At 48.5% G+C, this 26,838-nt stretch overlaps 1 protein-coding gene across 1 annotated transcript in view; it reads left to right on the forward strand.

Annotated features, from left to right (window-relative positions):
• Nucleotides 1-11,592: 11,592 nt before the first annotated feature.
• The window catches only part of LOC125750419 (teneurin-2-like), a 106,689-nt gene continuing 91,443 nt past the window's right edge, over nucleotides 11,593-26,838 (forward strand). The window contains 1 exon segment of the mRNA XM_049028225.1: nucleotides 11,593-12,014. Coding sequence (XP_048884182.1) covers nucleotides 11,966-12,014 — 49 coding nt within the window. The 5' untranslated portion in view covers nucleotides 11,593-11,965.

Genomic DNA, 26,838 nt, shown 5'->3' on the forward strand with positions numbered 1-26,838 from the left:
TCTTCCACACACCTGTTCCCTCATTGACAAACTCGATGTCAAAGGCGTAAAAACCTGCCGGACAAAGGTTGTCCACAGCAAGGCGTAATTTGGATGCTGTGTCAAGAAGTGTTTTGTCTTTCAGCCTTTTTTAAGTGTTTTATAGTCACCCATGGAGCCCTGTGTTTAAAACCTTAGTTTCTTTAAACTTTCGAGAATTAAATTATTGCTTGCCAGGTGTTGAATAATTGCTAGGCAATTGAATAATATAACAAATGAACGTAATAACTGAGCAGTCAGTGGGGCTACTTGCCCTCCCAGCAAGGAGCTCCGACGGTCTCCGCTGGCCAATTTGAAATTCCGAGAAGACCAGTACGTCGGCACACCAAGTCAGCCCACAAAACAGCCCTGGCAGGAAGCATCCCACTGTCCATCCAGCTATCCGCTTGTCCGTCTGCCTTCAGAGCCAAAGTGCACTTTGCTGTTGCTCTGAGCTGATACCAGCTTTCTAGTATTGAGATATCCCCCCCAGAATAGCAGCCTCGCTTCATGCTGCATGGTTACGCCCATCTGCGGCGGGGGGCGGGGGGGGGCACCTGACTTCGGCTGCTGCCAGAGTCAGATATAGCCAGAGTGCCTCGCTCTGGTGACAGGCCTCATCGGGAGCCATGCCTCCATATACTGTATGTGTGCACTGTGTGTGTGCTGTGCACTGTATTCTGTGTAAGGCAGGCAGGGTGTGTAAGGCAGGCAAGGTGTGTAAGACAGGCAAAGTGTGTAAGGCAGGCAGGGTGTGTAAGGCAGGCAGGGTGTGTAAGACAGGCAAGGTGTGTAAGGCAGGCAAAGTGTGTAAGGCAGGCAGGGTGTGTAAGGCAGGCAGGGTGTGTAAGGCAGGCAGGGTGTGTAAGGCAGGCAGGGTGCTCAAATACGCCCAAGAGCCCCAACATGACGGGACGTGATGGCACCCCATTCCTGCTGTCTCTCTTTGGCACCACTCCCCCCGGTACACACCCGTCCGCGCTCGCCGCTCTCCCAACATGCACACACGCCCACTCTCGCTACTCCCCCCGGCACACGCCCGCCCGCCCTTGCCACTCCCCCCGACACAGGCCCGCCCGCCAGCCCGACCTCACTGCACACCCCACACACTCCACCGCTAATCTTTTAAAGAGCAGACAACACGGATTCAAGTGTTTCATTCCCCCAGTTTCCATGGATACCAGTAAAACTTTGCGGCAGCGCCATCCGGGGGTCCCTCGGTGGCCTGTCACAGGGAAGCGTCTGTGAGGGAGGATCAGCGAGCACCTGCTTCCTGATTAGCACCTCAGCGCTGCAGCCATCACACCTCCATGGTCAGGGGGAGCACATTCTCAGTCACTCTACCTTCCTGACATCTTTCTGCCTTTCCTGGGTCTGACCCTTCCCCCGCTGGAGAGGGCCATGACAACCGCAAGAGAGATGAGAGCTGATCTTTAGCATGTGGATGCTGTTTGTCAGGGTTCTTCTTTATGTAAAGGTGTCTCCCTGGGATTGTCCCACCATCCCATCATCAGTAGACCCACTGGCCCTCAGTGGCATTCTCCATATGTCACAGTGGGTGGAGGGGGGGGGGTCATTCATTCATGGCCCCTCTTGTTACAATGCCATGCCACAGTGCTCTCTCAATATGGCACAGGCCCCTCTGCAGGAAGTGACACTGGCACCGTCAGACAGACATACTCTGCAGGGGGGGGGGGTCCACGTCCTCCCAGAGAACCTCCATTCACGACAGCCTAAATGCCAGAGGAGCTTTGAAGTGACTGGTCTTCAGGGAGGAGATGTCGCCTGGCTGGAGGGAGGTGTTCGGCAAAACGATTTTATGCGACAGAATCTAGGAGAGGACTTGCGGGCAGGGAGACTGACAGGATATGGGCCGTCGGAGGGCAGCTGTAAGGGTATGAAGGATAAGGGTGGCTTTGGGAGGTGGCGGCTATTCTTAGTGCCCTCCTTCTCCACTGGGGCCTCGCTACCCTGCTATTATCCTTTATATTAATGATGACGGAGCACATAGGGGCATGGATGCCACTTTAAGGGGAGTGGGGAGACCCGGGCAGGAGCCAGCACCCTGTTTGCACATTTATTTAGATGGGGAGGGGGGCTCTGTGCTCCGGGAAGCCAGTCATCACTCTGTGGCAGACTGGCCGATCTCGTCCTGCTTCTCTCCAGTCGCTCACTTTCCTCCTCCCTTTGTCGCTTCGCTCGCAACTGAAACAGCAACCGAGCCGCCAAGAGACGATTTATAGCTTTTAATTAATTACGTTGTTCTGAATTGATATTTACATATTGGAGCGAAAGTGAGTATTAATGACGGGCAACTACAATACAAAATGCCAATTACTGTATAAATAAATAAATGGAGGATAGCTCCTTAATTACATCTGGTGTTTGTTCTGATCTGTGCCGTGCTTGTGTGCTGCCCCTTGTTAATTTCCCCCTTTCCCTCACCCCCACCAGATTACCGCTGTAGATGCCTCAGCTTGCCTCCCCCGTCGTAAGCAATTAATTTCTCCATAGTTCACGTGCATCGACCGCTGCTGGATAACTGAAGGTGATCCTTTCAGATTTCTCTGGAAGGTGAATGACTCTGACCCGTGTCCCGAGGCTCGCAGAAGGTATGCCAAAAAGCAGAAGAAACACCTCACTGAATAACTCAGCTAAATCAAACTAAATATTCTTTATTTATTGTAGAGTTTCTACAACAATTTCACCAATTATAGGGCAACTCTGCTGTCTCTATCTCCTTTGCCTAATGACACCCTTATGTCAACACCTCATAAGCACTTCATTGTTTTATGAAGATTTTACTAAACTTGCCTTTCATATTACTGGGGACTTCTTTTTTACTTTCTTGGTGTTTTGTTGCACTGAAAAACGATCATATGTTCATATACTTTTTTTTTTTTTCTCCATTTTGGCTCACTGACACATAAACACAACATGCAGTTTATTTGCAGTACAACAGAAAGCTAATAAAGGTAAAGATTCAGCCAGGAGGTTAACGGAGTGAACCAGATGCAGTCCGGTCACAAATGTAAATGTGTGTTACTCTGCTGAGATTCAAGATTCAAAGCGTTTATTGTCGTATGTACAGTAGAAATGTGCCTTTCTCTGTGCAATGAGATGCTTACTTTGCTGTTCACACAAAAATGCCGAGGTACAATATAATAGAAAAAAATAAATACTTTTAAGTGTAATGTGCAAAAGAGCTTAATGTACAAAAAAATTACAGTATGAGGTAGTATGGAACCTCAGCTGCTGAGGGGCAGAACTAAAGTCATATGTTTGACAGATCCGCTGTTTTAAGTGGACGTTTGCAAAGTAGCTACTTACTGATGGTCAGGCACCACGGACACTCGTGTCGGGCTGATGTGTGTGGCAGTGGAATCGGGGATAGAAGGCAGTGGAATCGGGGATAGAAGGCAGTGGAATCGGGGATAGAAGGCAGTGGAATCGGGGATAGAAGGCAGTGGAATCGGGGATAGAAGGCAGTGGACCAAACCACTGTGAGGGTGAAAAGGGACAGAATCTTTCAAAACTTAAAATTCCAAAAAATTGTTTTGCATTTGTAATTTGCATAAGTGCTTTCAATACATATTATTATATAATTTTTAATGACACACATGTAGTTAGGTTTACAGTATAATGATATATTGGAAGGATGGCCCTCATGAAGGGGGGGTCCTGACTCGCTGACCCCCTGGGATTCACATCTGGGCCCCCAACGGAGTCATCAGCGCATGAGCCCAGTGTACCGCATATAACCACTTTTGCCTCCTGTGCTGTTAGTCTAACCTTTAGTAGGTGTGTCACAACTCTCAGCTATTCTCTCAGGTGTCATCTTCTGGAAGATACTATTTTGGCCAGGGAGGTGGTTCCGGCTGGGAGGGTGAGCGGCGAGCTCTCAGTCACCAGCCACCCCACCGCAAACCCACTGGAACCAATCAGGCAAGCAGTGTGAAGTGGCTCCATCCGGCCATTGACTGCTGGTGCAGAACTCATCCAGTTGTAGGAGTCTCCAGTGCTGGATAAGCAGCTTTGAAGGAGCGCGAAGACGCGGCCTGGAGGTGGCTTGGATGCCACCGATACCAGGTGTCCTACCAAGGTGGGCCCTTACATGGTACAAATGTGACTGGAGTTTCGTGATGGGGATGCGTACCGAGTGAGGTGAGAACGTGCACCGGAACCTCACGGCAATAACAGAGCATGTTTGGATCCGTGTGTTTTCCAGTTGAAGGCCTCCAAAGCCTGGGCTAACTGCTGTTACACTGCACTAAGGGCTGGGATTATCTCCGGCACACTCACATCGCATTCACATCGGCGTTTAATTAAGGACCATCAGATGGGGTGAGTCCTGGCACCATGCGCACATACAGCAGGTCCCCTAATTGCATTATGGGATGCAAACTGCTCCATCCCAGCCTTCCCGAGTGGTGCTCGTCTCTCCGGCTGCGAGCAGACGGTCTGGTGGAGGGGGGATGGTAGTCTCGCTTCCCTCCTGCCCCAGCTGATCCCCTGAGCCGCGGGCCGCACCATGCTTGCTGCTCCATAGGTTGGACCTGTAATAGGAAGAGACAGCCAACCGCAGGAAGCCCTCCTCCCTCACCCCCACCCTAAGGACCGCATGTGTCAATCCTGTCTGGACTGATGTACAGGGACCCATGCTCCCCTCGCCCACTAGAAGCAGCACGTCAACAAAACCTGGTCTTTGTCATTATTCATTGGGGTTCTGCCGGGAGGCCGCTTGTGTTTTCTGTCCATGGTGCTGCACATTAGCATCGTTCGGGTTTGGCGGGTTCCATTCAGACTGCACCCTTTGTGGCACATTCGCCTGTCCTGCTCTCCGGTATTCACTCAGCCGACTCCCCTGACGCCTGGCGCTTGAGGAATAGAGCCGCGGAGATGATTTCTATTTCAGGCGGTCCTCGGGGCCTGTGCAGTCAAGTCATTTTCAAAATGTGGGGTGGGGGTGGGGAGGGGCAGCGGGTCAAATAGCCAGTGTTTTGACAGGAAGCCATTTAGATGGTTAGATGGCTACACAGCTCCTCTTGCTAAGAGGCTGAGGACAGCATGGGACAGCATGGGACAGTATGGGACAGCATGGGACAGCATGGGACAGCATGGGACAGTACAGGACACCACGGGACAGTATGGGACACCACGGGACAGTATAGGACAGCATGGGACAGCATGGGACAGTATGGGACATCACGGGACAGTATGGGACACCACGAGACACCACGGGACAGTACAGGACAGCACGGGACAGTATAGGACAGCACGGGACAGTATGGGACACCACGAGACACCACGGGACAGTACAGGACAGCACGGGACAGTATAGGACAGCACGGGACAGTATGGGACAGCATGGGACACCACGGGACAGTATAGGACAGCACGGGACAGTATAGGACAGCACGGGACAGTATGGGACACCACGAGACACCACGGGACAGTACAGGACAGCACGGGACAGTATAGGACAGCACGGGACAGTATGGGACAGCATGGGACACCACGGGACAGTACAGGACAGCACGGGACAGTATGGGACACCACGAGACACCACGGGACAGTACAGGACAGCACGGGACAGTATAGGACAGCACGGGACAGTATGGGACAGCATGGGACACCACGGGACAGTACAGGACAGCACGGGACAGCATGGGACACCACGGGACAGTACAGGACAGCATGGGACAGCATGGGACACCACGGGACAGTACAGGACAGCACGGGACAGTATAGGACAGCATGGGACACCACGGGACAGTACAGGACAGCATGGGACACCACGGGACAGTATGGGACACCACGGGACAGCACGAGACAGTACAGGACAGCATTTCTTATATGAGTTATGAAATGTTTTGAAACTGATTTCAGTAACTACTTCTAACATCCCTGTCAGATCCTTGCTAATTAAGTCTTATACTTCCAAAAACCACCAATTCTAATCACTTTCAGAGGTAAAATTTTGCCAAACTGTTTCCCCACTTCTGAGCCAATTAAGCGCAGCGGTGTTTTTTTGGTTTAATTCTTGTTTATATTTTTAGTCTTGTTCAAAGCTTTGTTCCCGTTATCTAATTGTCTTTTCATGCGATTTGAAATGTGTGACTATGGCTGTATCCGAACTCCGGGGCTGCATCCTTCGACAGCTCCGGTCTATGAAGGCGTGTCCTTTATGGCTGCGTTCTTTGGAGGTTCAACACAAAGCGTTGTCAAGTGGGACAGTCTAGCCTTTGGATTATTTCCTATTTGTTTTACCAGCCGTTCCCCCCCTTGAGTCACGCTCCTGTAAGTGCCGCTCCTGTCGCCTAACCAGAACACACCCGCTTTACTTTACTCTGCACAGAGAATCTTATATGTTGCACTGTGAAGGATCCCTCAGGTTCAGGCCTTAGAAGGATGCCGTCCCTGAAATGGAGGAACCTTGTCGCACCACTATGACACTTTCGGTCTTTGAATGCTGCCACAGAAAGATGCCTTGAGTGATTCTTTGCCTCCGCAGCCATGCATTTATAAACGTACAATGCTTGGCTTGTCAAACATTAACTCTGCTTAATATGGTTATTGTGTAGCGTATTATGGATTACTGGTATGTAAGATGATGCGGCCAAGTGATGGAGATAGCTTTCATTTTAGTTGCGATTATCATGAGATGCAGAAAGTAAATCAGGGCTACAGACTGCATGATATGCGACCATTTATTGCGAGTGTGTGAGTTAAAAGTTCATGTGGTCGCATCTGTGTGAGTGTACGATAGTCATTAGGATGGTTCGCACTGGCAGGAGTACTGCGTTAATGAGGTGCGTTAAAGTTTATTTTTCTTTCTTCTATAATGTGTCATTTTTTGAGTTGGACACTCCCTACCTGCACTCTGGAGTATGTACATGTATGGGGACCGACAAAACAATCCCTGGCAGTGGCGTTAACGTGTTCCAAAAATAAAGAGGGTATAGGTGATAAGAAAAAATGAAAAGGAAGAGGGAAGGGAGAGCCAAAGAGAGGTGCCCAGTTGGAGTGGGTGCATGACGGTGTCTATAGTTAAGCATTGCAATGAACAATGAATCGAGAGACTAAGTGAGTCTGGGTTTGCATGTGTTCTGGGTAAAAGCCAAAATGCAGGCCTTTAATGACCTCTTGGGCCCAGCATTCAGTAGTATGTCTGTCTGCAGAGAGGATGTCGGCCACGATGAGAGGTTCACCTACCGCCGGCGTTCATGTGTCTGGTGACTCTTCCTATGAAGTCAGTAGACAGATTGTTTTTTCCGAATAAAGGTGTGAACAGCAACAACTTCATTCTTTTATTTGGATTTATGGTAACATTTTGTTTGTCTGCTATGGCTACTATAAACCAATCAGAAAAATCGATTATTTTCAGTCGCTGTAGTGTGGACTGGTAGTTAACCTAAACTAAGACCACTCGAATACAATGTGGAAAGTCAGGATTATACTGTAACAACTAGGGCGCAAAACAAATCAGCAAGAGTTTCCGCTACTCATTACAGCATTAATAATCCATTGATTATATTATCAGTTAAATACGCAGGGCCAGAAATGGTGGAATAGGGTTCACAATATAATGATTAGGAATTGTTTAAGACAGAGCAAAAGGGGGGATTTGCTCTGTAGGTAAGTTTTAATCTTCAGTTTTGCGATACAAATGAAGACTGACCCTCTGGTTTACTGAGCTGCTGTTGGTGCAAACCAGGTGCATTTAAAAATGATTTTTGTAGGCGCCCAGCAAAACACCTGGCTTTTGTTTTTCTTTGTTTGTTTTATTTACAATTGTGAAGAATGAAAAGATGCTCATGTGATAAAGTCAAAGTACAAGAGCGATTATCGCCTGGCATTTCTGATGTAATTTCCCTGTTCTGGGGAACGAGGCTCCCTTGCCTCATAGCCTTCCCTAGCAATTAGTGAGCGAGGTCAGTTGGCTAATTGGCCATTGATCCGGAAGTATCCGCCCATTCCTCAGGGTGCTCTCCCAGTTGCTGCCACATGGATCTATCGTGGACCTGCTTTCTCTGAGCAGAGGCTGTTTTTAATTGATGAGAAGTAGATGCCAGACCTCTCTGTGGGACCTCCTGTTTAATGGTGAAATACGACTGAATGAAGAGGGTGATTTCAAAGAAACAGACACGTAGATTTTGTATCTGTTGTTTTGTGCAGTGTTCATCTGTGTTAAAAAACCTTCGTGTTGTTTTAAAACTATGATGTTATATTCGTAAATATGGTAGCTTACCAATTTCAAAGCCTCTCCCACTGTAAGTTCACCCTAGTGTTTGCAGGAATCGTGTGTTTCAGCGATGTATTTTTTGAATTCACCACTAGCACACCTTGTATAGCTAATCAGTATCTCACTGACTTTTTTAAATTAGTTTAATTAATTAATTAAGTGAGCTGGTGGTGTATTGATCGAATACATGGAGTGATTGTGGTGCTACTCAATGGAGGTTTTGGAACTGAAGCAGTGTTCTTCAAGTCATCCAAGAAGATATCAGTAACTTATGAGAACATCAGAAAGTATATAGAGAATATATCAGAATATATATGTTAGTTTTTATTGTTACTGTTAATTCACCTGTTCTAATGTTAAGTTGTGTTTTCCATCTGAGCAATAAACCCCTCCCACCCAGATAAATAGCTTTAAACATTTCCTTTGACCGCCTAAGATTTCTGTGTAGTGCCGTATAATATTTCTATAACTGAATTTCCACCCATAGTTAAGAGAATCGGTGTGTTTTCAGCGACCGCTGGCATTCCCTGCAGGGTGACCTGAGCTCGACTCTATACCTGATAGGCGGTTGGAAGCTGGTTGTTAGTGTGTTTGTTAGGATTTTCTTTCATTTAAAATCTTCGCCATAATTCTCTTGAGCATTCAATCCTGCAGCCGCACATCATCATGCAAATTTTTTCTTCATGCATCTGATGCTAATTACTAAATATCTAATTAGCTGTTGGCAGTTAATCACTCCTGGGGCGGTTAGACTCTGGCGTTTAGATGGGGGGGGCTGTAGCCGATCGGTGCTCTATTATCTGGCCATGGCATAGGGGGTAATGGAGGAGGGGAGTTTTCTCCCCACACAGCTTGACAAGCTTGCATGTCATCAGGCTCCTCATCCTGCTTCACACATTTTGTGTTCTGCTGGGGTAGGAGGTTTCCGTGAGATTTGGTGCCCAATCCTTGTGAGTTACCATAGATTAATTAGGGTGAAGCTTGCTCCTTCAGGCACGAGCCCCCCAGGTGTCTCTGACCTCTTGAGAGGGGTGCAGGTTATGGTGTGCCTGCATGCTAACTTAACCTAATAGGAATTCAGAATTTAACTAGTCTATGCTGGGTTAGATTTTGACTAATCTGGACCCCTATGTCCTTGCAAACCTTATTTGTATTGCTGGTCTGACTATGCTCTCCCATTTCCACCATTCTTCTCAATGTGGTGAAACCAAAATATCTTGTCATTGTGTTGATTGAGCCTGGCCACTTTTGTCCTGCCTCCTAGAGGGAACAGCAAGAGCGGTCAAGCTCCAGATGGATGTAAACGGCTGTTTGATCATCCACCGTCTCGCCCGGCGCTTGCGATTCCCCCTGGGGTAGTGGGTGGAGTGACAGGTGGGCTGCCTGCTGATCGCTTGGCCGATCGGCACGGCTCAGTTGGTGAGGAGCTAATTTCCAAAGACCCTTCCAGAACCCCTGGCAATTATCCCCGCCTCCTCCTCCAATCCCCGCCATCAAAGCCATTGCACTTGACTGACCAGTAGGCGTCTCTCTTTTCCAAAAGCTCCCTCTAAGCATGGTCACCCACCATCATGCCTCAATCATTTCCTGCTTCCTCTCATGGATACAACGTTTTACTCTTGTTTGCTGGATTGCAAAAAAAAACCAGAAAACATTCAAGTACCAACCATCAGCTACACTAATGTCCGGTTACCAGCGTCCCTCTTAAGCCACAGACTTCACCATCCCAAATTCTCCCTCCCGCTTGCAGTCTTCTTTATCCTGGTGGTCCTCTTCTGCAGAAAGACTGACTTCCCTGCCCTTCTCTCTGGGGGGTTTCACACAAAAGATTAACCAGTCTGATCTTAAGCTTTCACTGGGTGACTAATAGTCACATTGAACCTGTGGTTCCCCCACTTTCAGCTTACCCATCATCTCCATCACTTGCAATGGGAAACAGCTAAGCAGATCGTACTTTTCTATTATAGACCAACCAGCACCAACGGTTGAGTTTGCTGTGTAGCCCATCCTTTCCTCCCCCTCAGTGGCCTTTCCTGATGGCTCTCTACAGTCCTCCCATCCTCTCAAGTCCTCTTCCAATTTTCCTTTCCAGGCCATTCACCACAGAGAAGTGCAGTGAGGTAAGGGCTTTATGCTCATGTTAATAGTATCCCGCAGACGCACTGCAGGTCGGTAATCCGGTGGTAAACTGTAACGTGAAAACGCTTCAACGTGTCTCGTTTCATGGGATGTGACGGCATGCTGGAGAGGGCGTCAGGCTCACGGCTTTCTGGCACCTGTCCTGTCAGCCCGGGAGCAGCTCTCCTGTACCTTCCGGATTGCTCATGGCGCAAGCCGGCTCTGATGATCCCCCGGCTCGCACTGAAAAGGCGGGAATGTCCGACCGGGTCTGGACAAGCACCGGAAAATCAAGAGAGGCTGCCATCTCCCTGCCAAGTCTGCCACCGGCGCCCAGAGAAGAGAAAGCGAGCCGATGCCACGTGCTAGCAGACAAATTCCACCTCTCTGCTTGCTGTCAACACTCTCCATTCTGGACACCAGGCTGATCTGCTAAATATAAACCCATGGACCTGGAGAGTGCTCTGGGTTCTAGCCTAGAAAATATGGAAGCGAATGCGAGTCCAGGGTCATAAGAGCAGGAAGTGCCCCCCCCCACCCCCCGTGGCCCCCTCCTGTTTGGGCATCTCGTTGTCCATGTGGCAGCTTGGAGACATGCCCTTCTGAGAGCACTCAGATTGATGAGGAAACGCCAGGGTTTGTGGGGGGACACGGGGGCGGTGGGAGCTTGTACAGCCCGGCTGCCTGGGCCTGCATGGTGATCGGGTTCCGGCTCCACCTGACATCCCTGACTCTGTTCGGGTTGTGGCCCATTTTGCTGGTTTCCATGGTGCCTCCTCCTCATCATCATCACTAAGCACTGTTTAGAAATACCAATCCACATGTAGACTATAACACAATTTGGCACTGGGTGTTGGGCAACAAAAACTAACCAGATTATGGTCCCTTGACCTCCCAGATTTTGTCACAGAAAGACGCGAGCATCACCTGGACGAAACAACGATATCCTTGCGCGCTGATGGGTGTGATGTGTCCTGATGCGAATGCAAATGTGCTGCATCACATTTCAGTGGTGCTGTCGAATTGCCCAGCCCTCCCTGTCCCTCCTGCTCTGTGCTCTCCTCTCTGCATTTGACGAACACGCCTTGTCACATTCCAATGATTCGCCTGCCCCCCCTTTCCTGCGCATTGCCTCTCTCTCTCCAGTCTCTCTCCCCCTCCTCCCTCCCACCCTGTCTCACACGCTCTCCCTGCCTCTCCTCGTCTCCCTCGCCGTCGCCGTAGTCAGAATGTGCCGGCTCTAGCAGCATCCGCTGCGTACAGCTCGGGATGCAGTGCCCGGACCTCCTTCAGTTCTTGGTCCCGGTCAGAGGCTGACAGGATCTCCTACTCATTCAGAGCCCCATGCCATCGCTCCTCCCCCCTCCCCTGCTTCCCTTTCTCTGTCTTGGCTTGCCTCCGTCAGCTAGAGAAAGAGAGCAGAGAGGCAGGCGAAGGCGAGAGTTGCGAGTATTGATTTGAACTTGTCTAGGAAGACCGCTGCGGGCAGGGCCACTGTCCCGCCCCCGGCACAGAGGCTATTCTGACTCCGCTCCCCCTACCCCGCATGCCGGACTTGCTTGGCCGGAGCAACGCGGGACAAATATGCATCACCTGGGCATCAACCGGGCAAAGGCACTCCCCAGCGAGTCAGGTAAGGCTGGCGGTTCACTGCTTGTACCCTTTACGGGACCTAGGAGGTAGGGGGGATGGGGTGCCCTAACAATTCTGCTCTTGCTAAAACAATTTGAAAAAGGAAGTTAAATGTGGTTTGTAGTGTCCGAGATGCCTGCAGTGGCATGCGAAAAAAGGCAGGTCGTCTGGTCGGTGGGATCGCCGTGGCTATTCAGTGTGCACACGCAGGAGCGGAGGTGTGAGAAGGAGGGAGTCACTGGCAACCCGCTTGTTTGAAAGGGCTCCTGCCTGGCAGTAACGGTAATGACTCTGACAGGAGGCTGACAGTATCGCGCGGTGTGTGCTGGTTTTTCTTTTTTGTTTTTTTGCTTTGTTGTTCTCTCAGTAATTTGGTACAGGGGTGCCGTACTTGTTCCTCCTCCTGCTTAAAATCTGCTTTTTTGGGGATTTAATGTTGTTTCTGTGAAGAGTTGGATGGAGAAATTCGCTCTCTGCGGATGCTGCAGATTAAACTGTTGAATGTCGGTAAATTCACACATCTTGTTCTGCATGTTCGTGAAGGCATAGTTTCTGAGGTTGTTAAATTAGACCCCCCTCCCGGCTTACAAAGGGACTATAACTCCCAGAATTCTCTCCCCAGTGTGTATAGTTGTCAACCACATGTTACCGGGAGAGAATGTCTGGTGGCTTCCGTAACATCCCAGCATTCCTGTGTGATCTAGCCGGCCGGGGAACATGAGCATGGAACGAGCCGGTTCCTCATGTCTGATCGGGGAAAAAAAAATAAGAATGTTTTGCACAGTCGGAACAAATTCGTCTGCGGTTGACTTATTGAGATCGACAGCATCAGAGGTTCCCATGGAGACATATTGACTGAAAGATGTGGCTGGCATTTTGTGTAGATGAATTCTCCACGCAGTCTACCAGGCTTGGCTCAGAAAACCTTTCCATTTGCTGTTTCTCTTGGGGCTTGTCTGGTGTGACGAGGCAGTGCTTAACCCCACAGAGTGCTAGGGGCGAGGCTGTGGCATTGAAGGAGAGCTTTATACCTGGGGTAGCCCACGAAACACATGGCAGGCCTTCCCGCTTAAATCATAGCCATTCCGCCGCATAAATGAAGGCTGAAGGTGGGCGAGACCAAGGCTCTCTTGGGCACGGTTGCCTGGGGACTCTTTTCTGTTATTCTACACTCATCTGCACGCGGCTTTCCTGCACAAAGGGGTCATCCTGCTGGGGGAGACTTGAGAGGAGAGAGAGGGATGAGATAAAAAGAATAAAAGGAGTAATGAAACTGTGGAGAAGTGTGGATCTAGCCTGTGATTCCAGCTGCTTCATCCAAATAAATCCCTCTCAGATTTCCTGCAAAGCTGGGAGGTTGTTAGGTCCCAAAGCAGCCTCTCTATTGCTGTAGCTTTATTTCTTCCCGCTGGTTGCATGTCTTTACACATACAGCTAGTCTCACCATGTGGCAAGATGTGTGTGTGTTCACACATACTGCCTCGTGCCTGCAGACATGACACATGTATTCAGACAGCCCTGTTTTGGATATCACTGTAGGGCCTTGAGGAGGCACGGAGGGAAAAGTAATGGGAGTGCCACTTGTTTGAACAAGTAGTCTTTCCTTGCCTGTTCTGTTCACTCAGCTGGTGTCTTAGCAGGTTTAGTCAGACAGGCATGTGCAAAAAAGAAGGCCAGGAGCCAAATGAGCAGCTTTTTGGGGCTCCTTACAATCAGACAGGAGGTGTAGCTGTATTCCCATGGGCCTGCAGATCTCCAACAGGCGGCTGTAGGGTTTCCATCTGTGTGCTGTGTACCTTTTAACAACAGTATTGGAGGGCCAGTAAAAATATAGCTGAGTGTGCAGATTCGTGCTGGCAGAACTAGTAAAATAAATAGTGTTATAATAATATATCAGAGTTATTTGGTGGGGAAGAGTGCCCTTTGGGCTTGCCCTGCATGTACTGTGGCCCCCTAGTTCACACCTTCACCCACGTGATCCAAGAATCCCCCCCCCCCGTGCACGTGCCGATCCGATGTGTAATTCAGTGCGTCCACTCACGGCCACGTGCTGAATGGCTGACGGTGCTGCCACTTCCTTTGTGAATTGAACAGAAGAGATTTTAATTGAAAATATAGATTCCATTAACCCGGCAGCCCAGGGCGGCTCATTAGCATCTCATTAGAAGCGAGTGGAGTTAAGCAGGGGACACTCCTCCGTTGTTTTACAAAGGTGACAATTCATTGTCTGCAGGGTCCACAGTCTGATATCATGCATGTCCTCAGCAGCGTCCTGGAGGATTTTATTCTGTGAAAACTTTGCAGAGATGCCGGGTTATGAGGCGCTGGAGCTCGTACACACAGCAGATGTGCGTTCTCAAGCGCTGTTGACCTTCTTAGTAATGAGGCTGACAAGGATTTCATTTTGAATGCCTCACATGCACAGCCCCCTTTCCTTCCCCGCCTGTCCACCCAGAACACACACGCACGCATGCAGACACACACAGAGACAGACATGCATGCCTGCAAACCTTCCCTGGTGGTGAAGGGGGGGGCAGGGGGGTCCATTGCGTCGCCACTGAGACACTGCAAGTCCATCCTCCCTGACAGGCAGTGACAAGCAAGCACAGGCTTGCTAGCCAGGTAGTAGTCGTCGCGAAAGCAAGCAAGTGGTCTGACCATCTTAGCATTTCTAACGGTTGTGCCATGACCAAGCTGTTGCCACAGTGTGGCAGAATGAGCTGTCCTGAACAGCCCGTACCTTGTTAATCGAACATCGTATTACATATGCAGAAATGGAAATGTGCGCTGTGTGAAATGTGTATAATTAAGGATTACTTGGTGATAGTTCTGCTGCAATGTCCCCAGCTACTCTCCAGCTCTGCGAGGTACAAGCGGCCCGCTCGTTGCAACAGCATTACTTCCACCCTCTTGACCAGGCAGCAGCACCCCCTGCTGGGCTGTTTTGGTACTATTACTACTGTGAAGGAGTCTAGTTGGATAAAAGATAAGACTTTCTGCACATTAACCTGTTCTTACTGCAGGTACGCGAGTACTTTAAAGTTTAATCTCTTTAACGTTGGTCTTTAAATGGAGTAAAATTGGCAAATAAGTGCTACTACTGATAATTGATAATCGCAGCATGTTTTTGTATTACATAAAGAATTGCAGCATGAATTGATTTAAGATAATGACCAGACCTCGTTAGACATTAGGCTCCTGCATACATTCTATCACTGTGATTAATGCAATTAATGTTGTTTACTGAGTTTTTTTTTTTTTTTAAATCTCCGCTGCTTAAAGATGTGAGAGCTATTAAAGCTGGAGGTCAGCGTGTAGCTGGAGATCAGGGTGAATTATCCTGAGTGATGTTAGGGAGACCTGCACATGGGCTCCACTGCAGCAGATGATTACATATTTTAGTGCATAAGAGTGATGAATGAAATGGGCCCTTTGCTTGAGCCAGACTCCCCACGTTCTGGGGTGGACGGTTCTGGGTTCCTGAACTGCCCAGGGTACCTGCCCGGGGGTATCATGCTCGGGAAGCAAATTAACCCCTGCGTTAGTGCATTGGTTGCTCCGCCATGTGGACAGTACGTCTTCAATCATCATGAAAGCGTTTCCTTCCCCTGACAGTCGCGTGCATGTTACGTTTTTTTGTCCTTCAAGCACAAGGTCATAACAAGATGAATTTGGCTCCCCAGAGTTTTTGGCGCTAGAGTCCATGTTCATCCATTCAGCAGGTCTGTCCTGCAGGGGCTTTCGAGTGGTGAGAGGTACCTCTCTCAGACAGAGACACCTCTGTGAACTCTACCACACCTCAACCTCAGCCACTGGCTGTTAGGCCACCCCGGTTATGCCTCAGAAGGAACTGCTTTCATCCTACAGGTCATGCTGGTATGAGGGGGGAAATTCCTTGAAAGAAGAGTGATCAGTGCAGAGGTGGTATTTTTTGCCATAAAATTCATGGTATTCTTTCACATGAGTCTCATACACACACACACACACACTATAATGACATTGTGGTATTCCTCAAATGGCATATGAGTGTGTCTGAGATCCCGAGGAGCCCAGCACTCGTAATGTGCTAAATTCACCTATTAGCAGGCGGGGGGGGGGGGGTTACCGCATGTGGAGGAGGGCAGAGGTCTGCAGTAGAGGTTGCAGCTGGCCTCTCGTGCCCCGTCACACTCCAGGCATCTCTCTTTCTGCTGTTGAAACCGAAGGGAGATGATAGCGAGGATGCAGGATGTTCTGTCTCTGTGTCTGTAACCAAACCAAAAGTCTGGCACGTTTGAATTTATTTATTTTTCAACGTCATGTTTGACAGTGTGTGCTAACGTCTCCGCGCCTCGTTCGCGTTCAGACTCCTTTCTCTGAGCCGCGGCCTCGCCTCCCTGGTTAGGGGTGTTTGACAGTGGATAACAGTGGTGTAATAATGCCACCTCAGGCATGTGCCGGCACGCGCGTGTGCATGTTAACGTCTCCGCGCCTCGTTCGCCTCGTTCGCGTTCAGACTCCTTTCTCTGAGCCGCCGCCTCGCCTCACTGGCTGCTCACTCTGCCGCTTCTGCAGCATGTGCCGCTTACATGTGTGCTGCATTCATCACCCCACCATCCACTTGCCCTCGCTCTCCTCCCCGTCTTCCTTCTGTGGAGAAGCTCTCCTGCTCCTCTTCTTCTGCCCTCCTTCCTATAACGGAAACTTTTCCAGTGCCCTGTCAGCCCCATGGCACCCAGGGATTCTCTTTACCGCTGTTGCCTCATCCTTTGCTTTCTTCCTGAAGTCGTCTCTGCTTTTCTCCGTTCTCTGCCGTTTGCTCTCCCTTTCAGTTTGTCTCCCTTTTTAATCCGTCTCACACTGTCCTTCCTGCTCAACTATGTCAAACCTAGGCTCCTTTTTTGTGACACTTCTTGAGGCCACTAGAAATGCGGGTGTGTGTATGTGTGTGAGTGAGTGTGTGTTTGCGTGTGTGTGTCTGTGCCTCTGAGTGTGTACTTTAAGTGTACTATAAGTGCATATGTGTGTGTGTGTGTGTACTATAAGTGTATATATATGTGTGTGCACATAAAAAGCTATAATTAGATTGAATTAATTAGACATGCAAGCCATATTTTTCATTTATTTTATTAGTTTTTTCTTATAGCATTTCCTTTTCTGCAGGAAAATCCTGAGCTATATGCACTCTCACTTTTCTCTTTAAAGTAATTTTAAAATCAAGCTTTAGAAGAAGCATAGACTGTGGTCAGCCATTTCCTTTATTTTGTGATAAATAGCGCTCTGTAATATGTGTCTGCGTAGAATAGCGCTCTGTAACGTGTCTGCGTAGAATATCGCTCTGTAATATGTGTCTGCGTAGAATATCGCTCTGTAATATGTGTCTGCGTAGAATAGCGCTCTGTAACGTGTGTCTGCGTAGAATAGCGCTCTGTAACGTGTCTGCGTAGAATAGCGCTCTGTAATATGTGTCTGCGTAGAATATCGCTCTGTAATATGTGTCGGCGTAGAATATCGCTCTGTAATATGTGTCTGCGTAGAATAGCGCTCTGTAACATGTGTCTGCGTAGAATAGCGCTCTGTAACGTGTCTGCGTAGAATACCGCTCTGTAATATGTGTCTGCGTAGAATATCGCTCTGTAATATGTGTCTGCGTAGAATATCGCTCTGTAATATGTGTCTGCGTAGAATATCGTTCTGTAATATGTGTCTGTGTAGAATATCGCTCTGTAACATGTGTCTGCGTAGAATAGCGCTCTGTAACATGTGTCTGCGTAGAATAGCGCTCTGTAACGTGTGTCTGCGTAGAATAGCGCTCTGTAATATGTGTCTGCGTAGAATATCGCTCTGTAATATGTGTCTGCATAGAATAGCGCTCTGTAATATGTGTCTGCGTAGAATAGCGCTCAGTAACATGTGTCTGCGTAGAATATCGCTCTGTAATATGTGTCTGCGTAGAATATCGCTCTGTAATATGTGTCTGCGTAGAATATCGCTCTGTAACATGTGTCTGCGTAGAATAGCGCTCTGTAATATGTGTCTGCGTAGAATATCGCTCTGTAATATGTGTCTGCGTAGAATATCGCTCTGTAATATGTGTCTGCGTAGAATATCGCTCTGTAACATGTGTCTGCGTAGAATAGCGCTCTGTAACGTGTGTCTGTGTAGAATAGCACCTGTAATGTGTGTGTTTTATGGTGAATGTGCCCCCACCTGGGGTGGGAAAAAGTACTGATTAATCATGATACCAGGATTTGACGATTTGATATTGATTCACAAATAAATTTTTATTTGTATCGATCCTTTTATCGTATAGATTCTGATATTTTATCTTTCACCGAACACGTGAATGCAAACAAATTCAGTCATATACAGTACACTGCTTACAGTGACTCAAAGTAACGTTATATTTAGAAGTTAAATAAATTAAACAAAATAAAATCAAATGATATAAAGAGAAAATGGATATTATTGGATGTGGCCTGTTTTCAATTATCTGTTTTTTTCAAATGTTGTGGGCAACAATGAAGCAAATGAAAGCACCTGAAAGTACAGTATAAAGGCATAATTTATTATATTTCTGACTCGGTACAAAAACTGTAGAGGGAAAGTAGGAAATATTTTGGTTATTCACGGGTACGTACAAGAATAAGTTTCATGCTTAATATTATATATAGTTTTTTGTTATCTTGTTTTCCTCATGTAACATAATTATGTTGCTTTGTTCTGCATTGTTAAGGTTACAGTGCTGTGCCTCTTGTTGTTTTTACCATAAATCTGGTTTGATCACACATTAATGAATGTGCTTCAAATGTAAATTGAATTAGAACGAAATTGATTTCAAATGGGCACTTGTGAATCAAAATCAAATCAAATTGTAAGTTCAGGGCCGATTCCCCATCCTAAACCCGTATGTTCTTCAAATAAAAAGATTCTATTTTATGTTTTGACACATATCTTTCATTTAAAGTCCTTCAGAAACGGTCCTTCTTTTCGGTCTTGGCTTGGTGTGAGCGCGCGCACAGGGGGAGAAAGGAGGGTCAAAATTCCCCTCAGCTACGACCCTCTGGTAACTCACATTTGATTTTTTTTACCAAATTGACACATTGACACAAATTGAACATGATGGACTTGATTCAGCCTTTGAGGCGGCCCTGACCCCCCCACAAAGGGCAGCCAGCTGTTCCTGAGTGGCAGGCCACAGGAGTCGACAAAACCACACCGCTGCCTTTCTCCTGGCTCTTTCCAGGCAGATGTAATCTGGTAAATAGAGGGAGGGGCTGGGTGGACTGGGTACCTGGATGGTAAATAGGGGGAGGGGCTGGGCAGACTGGGTACCTGGATGGTCAATGAGGGGAGGCGTTGGGTGGAGGTGTGACCTTGACAGTGCAATGCGATCCCCCCGCACGTGAATGGCTCATTGTAAAGTGGGGGGCAGTACAGGCTGTGACTCCCTTGGACTTCCTTGATACCAGGCTATGACTTCCTTAATACCGGGCTGTGACTCCCTTGGGCTTCCTTGATACCGGGCTATGACTCCCTCAGCACAGGACCATGACTTCCTTGGTACTAGGCTGTGACTCCTTTGATACTAGGCTGTGACTCCTTTGATACTGGGCTGTGACTCCTTTGGTGTGGGGCTGTGACTCCCATGTGTGTGGGGGGTGAGACTGATTTCTGCACTTGATGAGAGCATGTAGCCTATGAGTAATTCAGCAGGAACTGAGCTTGACTTCTAGTGGGATATGAAGTGTATGTACATGTTCATGTGTGTGTGTGTGTGTGTGTATGTGTGTGTCTGAGACCCTGACGACCATGATCTGCAGCCTATGAATTTTAAGTAGATCAGCAGGACCTCAAGCCCACAGCATTTTCACGAGGATGGCAGCCCACACCCCCCTCCTCCCAGTAGAAGGTCACTCTGGCCCACTCTGGCCTACTGTGCACCCCCCCCCCCCCCCCAGCAATTGCCTTGCTGGCCGTCTACACTTTATGTTGCTGCACAGACGTGCCATGCAGATAGCATACACATACACCACCTGTGTTCATGTGCATTGGGGGGGCGTGTTTGTGCATGCGTGTGCACCCCGTCTGCTATTGGCCCGCCTCCCAGAGCGTCTCCTGGCTCGGGGAAGAGGCTGGATTAATTTGGGGCTTTGTGTCCCGGACGGGCCTCCTCTCCTCTTCCTCTCCTGGTGGCTCTGTGCGCGCTACACGCTTGGCGGAGCCCGTGTGTTATCGGGCCGGCCGTGAGTGCGCCGTTATCATTTAAATATTCTCTCTCTGTACGGACACGGACAGGGGGATTAAGGGTGTAATGCGGGATAATCCTGTAGGTAGACTTCCTGACTTCTCCCAAATCAGCACTCTTCCTTGTGAGGGGAGAGATGGAGAAAGGCGGGGTGGGGCGATGGGGAGAGGGTGAGGGAGGGGGTGAAAAAAATGACAAATGCAAATGGAATACAGATGAAAAAGTGCATAGCTTGCGGTGTGCTCCTCTGTGAGGACGAGGGGGGGGGGGGGTTAGTGTGGAGCAGGAGTGTGTCCACTTCCCGCCGCCTTGTGTGCCATGTGTGAAGGCACCGTCTTGCCTGTGTCATCTCGGAGTTTCTGTGGGATCCACTAGTCACCCCGGCTACTTCCTGTAGTCCGAGAGGCAATCGGCTGACTCCCAGCTTCTTTCTGTGTGTGTGCATGTGTGTTCCTGCCTCCTGGGTAAACACCCACCGCACATCTCCAAACAGGCATGGCTCAGCCCATCGATCAGGGCCGAGTATTCAGTGGGAATAAATCATTGTCGCTCTCTCTCATTAAGGCCCTGTTGCAGCCCCCTCTCTCTCCCATTACCCCCACCCCCATACCAACTCCCATAGTTCCGCGTTAGCATCTCTGCTAACATACTAAGCTCCCGTTTGCCAATGCAGTGTCAGTGACCCGGACAACGGCAATTAACCGCTCCGGATTGCCCTTAGGGGGTGTGGGTGGCTCCGTGCAACTACAGTAGGTATGTGCTAGCATGCTGCTTGCTTCAGGAATGCTAACAGAAACCCCGTGAGATGAGTCTGGGTCAATTACAGATGAGTGTTCCTCTCCCAGAATTTGTTACGCTGCCGTCCCCAGAGACGTGACTCTGTGTGGCTCTCTCTGGCTGTCCCTGGTTCTCTCTAATCTAATATCCCTGTCCACCGCCGCCGGCCAGTCACTCCCTGGCAGCTAGCGCGGCCGGTCGGCGGAACGGTTGCTCAAGGCCTACTTTCCCAAAGGTATTGATTCATGTAAATGTCATTCCCTGTTAATTGATGTGACTGTTTAGAGCGAGAGTACATCCTGGTCTCCCTGCGAGTCCGACTACTCTTTAGCATTTCCTCGTTTTTGAAACAGGCCCTGAGATTTCCAATAAAACATCACCTTGGCCCAGAGCATGTGCCGTGACCCATCACTGCCCCCTACTGACATGGATTGCTCTCTGTCACACACTGTCACGCACAGGTCACGTGATCACCACAATCCACAATTTGGACCTCCCTCAGCCGGCGCACTGCCATCCCAAGGACACAGTGTTTCTTTCCATAATTATTTGCATGTTATTTTTTAGCTCTGGATTAGAGCCCTCCTTACATAACTACCTTGGAGAATTAAATAAATAAGTAGTGAAGCAAGGTTGAAAGGAAGCGTTCTGGCATATCCACGAGCCTCTGCAAGCTGGCCTGACCGCTGCTGTCATTTGGAAGTCTGTTTGAAGTCGGTCCCTAACAGACTCATGGGAGCAGCACTGCCCCACTGCGTGCCGAATGGACAGGGGGGACCAGACCGCAGATCGGTTCGGATCATTATTTACTTCTAAATTATTATCTGGGGATGAAGTGCTTCCTAAATGGATCCTGCAGGTTTTCCTGTTTTTCAATGAAACGATATAGGGATTGGACACTTTTGCGGCAGCTTGGCTGGGAAGGGTGGCAAACGGTAGTGGGGGGTTGGGCATACGCGAGCGACTGGGCAGGGGGATTGGGTTTGAGTTTGCATCCACATGCCTGCAACGTGGGACCTGGTGGTGACCATCGTTTGTGGGCAGTTGCCATTTGGCGTCTCCTGAGCTTTGAGGTCTGCCTCTTTCCTGCGGGCAGCTGAGAGGGCAGGTCCGTCCTTAAGCTCGTCCTGGCTTCTGCTGCAGAAAGCTGAGTGACACTGGACTGTCCCTTACAAACCCGGTGACTCGGTGACTCTCCACAACACCCTCCGAGGCCCTGCTCTCCCTGGCCGCCTTTATTCCTTCACCTCTATTTTACTCTTTGAGATTCCAGCATAAATGGCTGTTATTTAAATTTTAGTCCTTTGATTAACACACGCGCAAGATGACTTCAGGTGGGGTAACTGCCGCTTTCTTTGTGGGGGTGCATGGTTGCAAGAGCCGCCCGCGATGCAGGATAATCACAACTGTTATCCTGCACTGTGCTTTCCCTCCTGTTTCCTTCACTTAAAATTTACACTTTCAGGAAACATATCTCTTACATGGTGAGTCCCACTTATGTCTGTTGGGGATGTTAGCTCAGGGAGGGGGGTGGCGGATGGAGGGGTCTGAGCACGGCAAAGTCAGCATGCAGATGGGGCTGGCCGCAGCACCATGGATACATACAGTAATAGTTGCCACGGATACAGCAAAGTCAGTTGGGATGCGGGAAGGTCAGCTTGGGGAAGCACTGGCCATGTTAAGATGGGTGTGGAAAGGGTTTGTTCAAACGTGCATGTTTTGGGGGGATAAAACAGCCTTCAGCTGGAATCAAACACGCAGAAAATGCCAGCGTGATGGAACATAGCAACTCAGAAGCTTTTTGGCACTACGGGTGCGTGCTGTTTTCTGGTGAGGAACCGTCTCTCAGCTCTCCCTGCTGAGTACCCAAGCCTGGCCAATGTCAGCTTCTTTGTTCTGCCAGCAGAATGTTCTTCGGAACTCGGTTTTTGGTGTAAACATCTTATTGCTTTTTTTTTTGCTGTTTGTCAGCTCCCCCCCCCCAGAAGCAGCCTACCCCTGGGAGCTTACAGGCAGGGGTAATTTGAATTCCCACTGGAGACAGAAGCGGAAAATTAACGTGACTGGATCAGTGAAGGATACTTCTTTGTCAGAAGGCTCAACTGGAAGCCGTTCCTGCCGATGCAAACTCTCTGGGAAAGGTAATAGTGTCATTTGTGGTAATCCCAGGAATTAGGTGGCGGTGTTCACCCAGATTACTCTCCTTCTATCTTTATGTATGTTACAGTAGATTCCATGCTTGGCTAAATAACCTCGGCTGAGCAACTTCTGAGTCGGCACATTTGAAACTGCACTGTTTATTATAAAGGAAATCACCTTATCTCACTGCAGCATGGCGGCAAAAATCAACAAAGGGGGGCGCTGTTCTCTAGTTTTTGGGCTCACAGAAGGGGATAAGGGGCAAACTGGGTCCTTGGTGCCTCTGCACCCTGTCCAGCAGGGTAGTTACCACAGTGCATATACATCTGGAAGGATCTATGGGTGCAGTCGATAAAACATTGCTAAATATGTCAGCTTTCATGCTCCAAGTCTGTGGAAAAAAAGCCTTCGTGTATTAAAGTCCTTTTCTCATGATTCATTTGTGGGTTTTGTTTTTTTTACTTCCAATGTCCGTGTGACCCAAGGCCTTGCCGAATCCTTCCAATGTCCGTGTGACCCAAGGCCTTGCCGAATCGGCCACACCTGATGCCTCGTGAAACGATCTGTGCAAATAAGCTGATTTGCTTAGGGGAGGCAGGCTGCCGCTTCAGTGTTTACAGCGCTGTGCGGAGGCCGGCTGCGCTCCAGCGCCGCATGCCACGCCGTCCTTAATGTGTTTCTTTAACCGCTCTTCACTGGTGGGTGGAGCGGCTCCCTAAACAGACTGGCAGTGTTTTGAATACCTCTCTGACCCCTGCGGTGAGGAGCACTTGTAGAGTCACCTTACAGCCCATCAGGGACTAAGCAAATGAGAGGATCACGAATCTCCCCATATCTCTGGCTGTGGAGCAGAGTTTCTCCTGGGGGGGGGGGGGGAGCTCAGGTGGACGGAGCCTATCCTGTCCTCACTGCACCTCCCAGGGACCATTTGGGAGCAGGCAGGAGGAGTCCGTCCAGGTGGCTGTTAGACTTAGAAAGAGCACGGCCAGCTTGGGTGGGCGTTACCAAAACATACATCAGCGGGGCTGGAGGGGGCACAGTGCCTTCCATTACTTTGTCCAGGTAAATGGGTGGGTTGTGGCGGTGAGCCAGTGGGGCATGGAGGTGAACCAGCAGGAGGCACGGCGATGAGCCAGAGGGAGGCCCGGTGCTGTTCCATTCACCCTGTCCTGGTATACGGGGGCCAGCATGACAGTGAGCCAATAGGGGGGTGCGGCACCTTCCATTCACCCTGTCCTGGCACACTGGAGGCTGGCACAGCAGTTAGCTGATAGGGGGGTGCGGCACCTTCCATTCACCCTGTCCTGGCACACTGGAGGCTGGCACAGCAGTTAGCTGATAGGGGGGTGCGGCACCTTCCATTCCCCCTGTCCTGGTATACGGGGGCCGGTATGACAGTGAGCCAATAGAGGGTGCGGCACCTTCCATTCCCCCTGTCCTGGAACATGGCTGCTACACCCAGACTTGCTTTCTCTGCCGGCTGTCGATTCTTAGACTTATGCTGCATGCAACCCCAAACGGAGTCTCTCCTTCAGAACACCACACCTGCCCTGCTGCTCACCCCCCTGCCCACTTTGCCTGCCCCAGTGTAGGTTGTCATATGACAACCCCTTGCTTTTCTCTGCTTCCCCTGGGCTTTCGCTTCTTCCTTGTCCATTTAGATTTTAGCATCATCCACCTGAGACAAATTCCCCTCTTTCCTGTGATGTCCCAGTTTCAGCACTGTGCTGTTGTTCTTGTGGGACCCTGCATCACAGCACATAAAATGTGACTGTGAGTGTGTACATGTTGCTGGGAGTCTCCATTTCCTTACTTGACTGCATATCTATTGCAATACAACAAGTTTTCCATAATTCATGGTGCAACTATCCATCGTTTAGATTGAACAGTTTATTTACTCGTGTGCTAAATCAGGCACTTCGCATTTTTCCCATAATAAGACAACAGAGACCTGACACAGATGGTGTGAGATCACAGGTGTTTTAAATTACTGTGGGGTTGCATATTATTTTTACCCTTTTTGTAATGAAAATTGTAATAGAAAATTAATAGTGTGCCGAAAATATCTTTCTGTTTATTGAGAATTGAACTGAATTTGATTAGTAAGGTTTGCTTATACGTATTATACTTATTCTGTTTAAGTGTGTACTCACACTTAGCCCAGTTACCTTGTACCGTGCCCAAGATTGCCCCCCCCCCCCTCCACACTCACCCGCTGGTCTGCGCTCACATAGCACTTAACGTGCCGGGCCTGAGCACGCTCCCCTTATCACCGTGCGGCTTTTTCGTGTTTAAGAAAACATGGAAAGGAAAGCGCTGTCACACACCACAATGGAATCCATGATTAATGTCCTTATTTTATGGCCTATTTGGAGTCCTTTTGGGTGCAGTGACACAGGGCACTGGGGTTATAGATTTATCAAGTATGCAAAAAAAACCACCCTGCATGTATAAGAAGTCCTGTATTTGCCTAATATCTCTGAGTTAATGTGTTTCGTATGCGCCAAGAGATCTCAGAACACCCCTAAAAACCGTGATCGAGCCCCTCCCAGAACTGCCCTCCAGATTAAAAAAAAATATATAAGCCATCACTTTATTTTTAACCACTAATTTAATTTCCATCTCTGTCTCTAACACGCTCTCATACAAACAGTGCTGTAGTTCATACTACATACATAACTGTATGTAACCGTAACTATGTGCTACTAAAATGCATTTAGATACCTGGTAAAGGCCAGTATTATAAAAAAAACAAAACAAAAAAAAACATTAATCTAAAAACAAGCAAGCTGATCTCCACTCGGTTGAGGCTATGGATGGATTGCTTCGCCACCCACCCATGAAGTTTTACAGTCGGCTAGGGCTGGACAGTATGCGTATAATGAATTTTCACAGTTTATCTGTTTATTTTCAAAACGACATGTTAGATGACATACCATTTACATCAAATTATTGTGTCTTAAAATTAGGATTAAAAAATTTTTAATCTAAAACTATTCCTTCCAGGTTGTACACAACGCAAGAGCTTCAGTCGTGACGTTGCACGGACTCCCCGAATCCACAGCTGCTAAAATCGTTCAATAAGTAGATGGAGGTGAAGAATAATTGGTACTTGTTTTAATTTCGTATTAAAACATTGGCTCACAGGTTAAAAATATCATAATCCGCAATATTGATTAAAATTTTTGGAAGGAACAAATTTGCATGTACAGTCCTGAGACTCTGCCTTTCATTTCATATATTTTTAATAGACCTTCAACAGTTTCTAAAGAGGATGTTTAAATAAGACTGTAAACTGGTTCATTTGAAAGACTGCAATAAAGTTTTCACACTATCCATAAAGCAGTTCATTATACATGTGTACAGCAGTTATTATCGGAGGGTAGCGTGGGGCTCAGTGGGCTAAGAATCTGCCTGCGATCAGATGGTCACGGGTTCGAACTCACGCTCTGCCAAATAGTCTCGCCTGTGGGCCCTTGAGTGGGGCCCTTAACCCCCAGCTCTAACGGTAGCTGCTCTTCCCTGCCAAGCAAGATGGGGCAGGAGAAAAGAGTTTCCCCTAGAGATTAATACAGTTTCTTTATTATTAACAGCTAAATAAAAGGCTATATAGTTAGTAATATCTCCTGCTTTCTCTCACATTCATTTGTTATTCTGTATACATACTGCCATTTTACAGGTC

The sequence above is a fragment of the Brienomyrus brachyistius genome, chromosome 10, assembly GCF_023856365.1.
Source record: "Brienomyrus brachyistius isolate T26 chromosome 10, BBRACH_0.4, whole genome shotgun sequence".
Lineage (NCBI taxonomy): Eukaryota > Metazoa > Chordata > Actinopteri > Osteoglossiformes > Mormyridae > Brienomyrus > Brienomyrus brachyistius.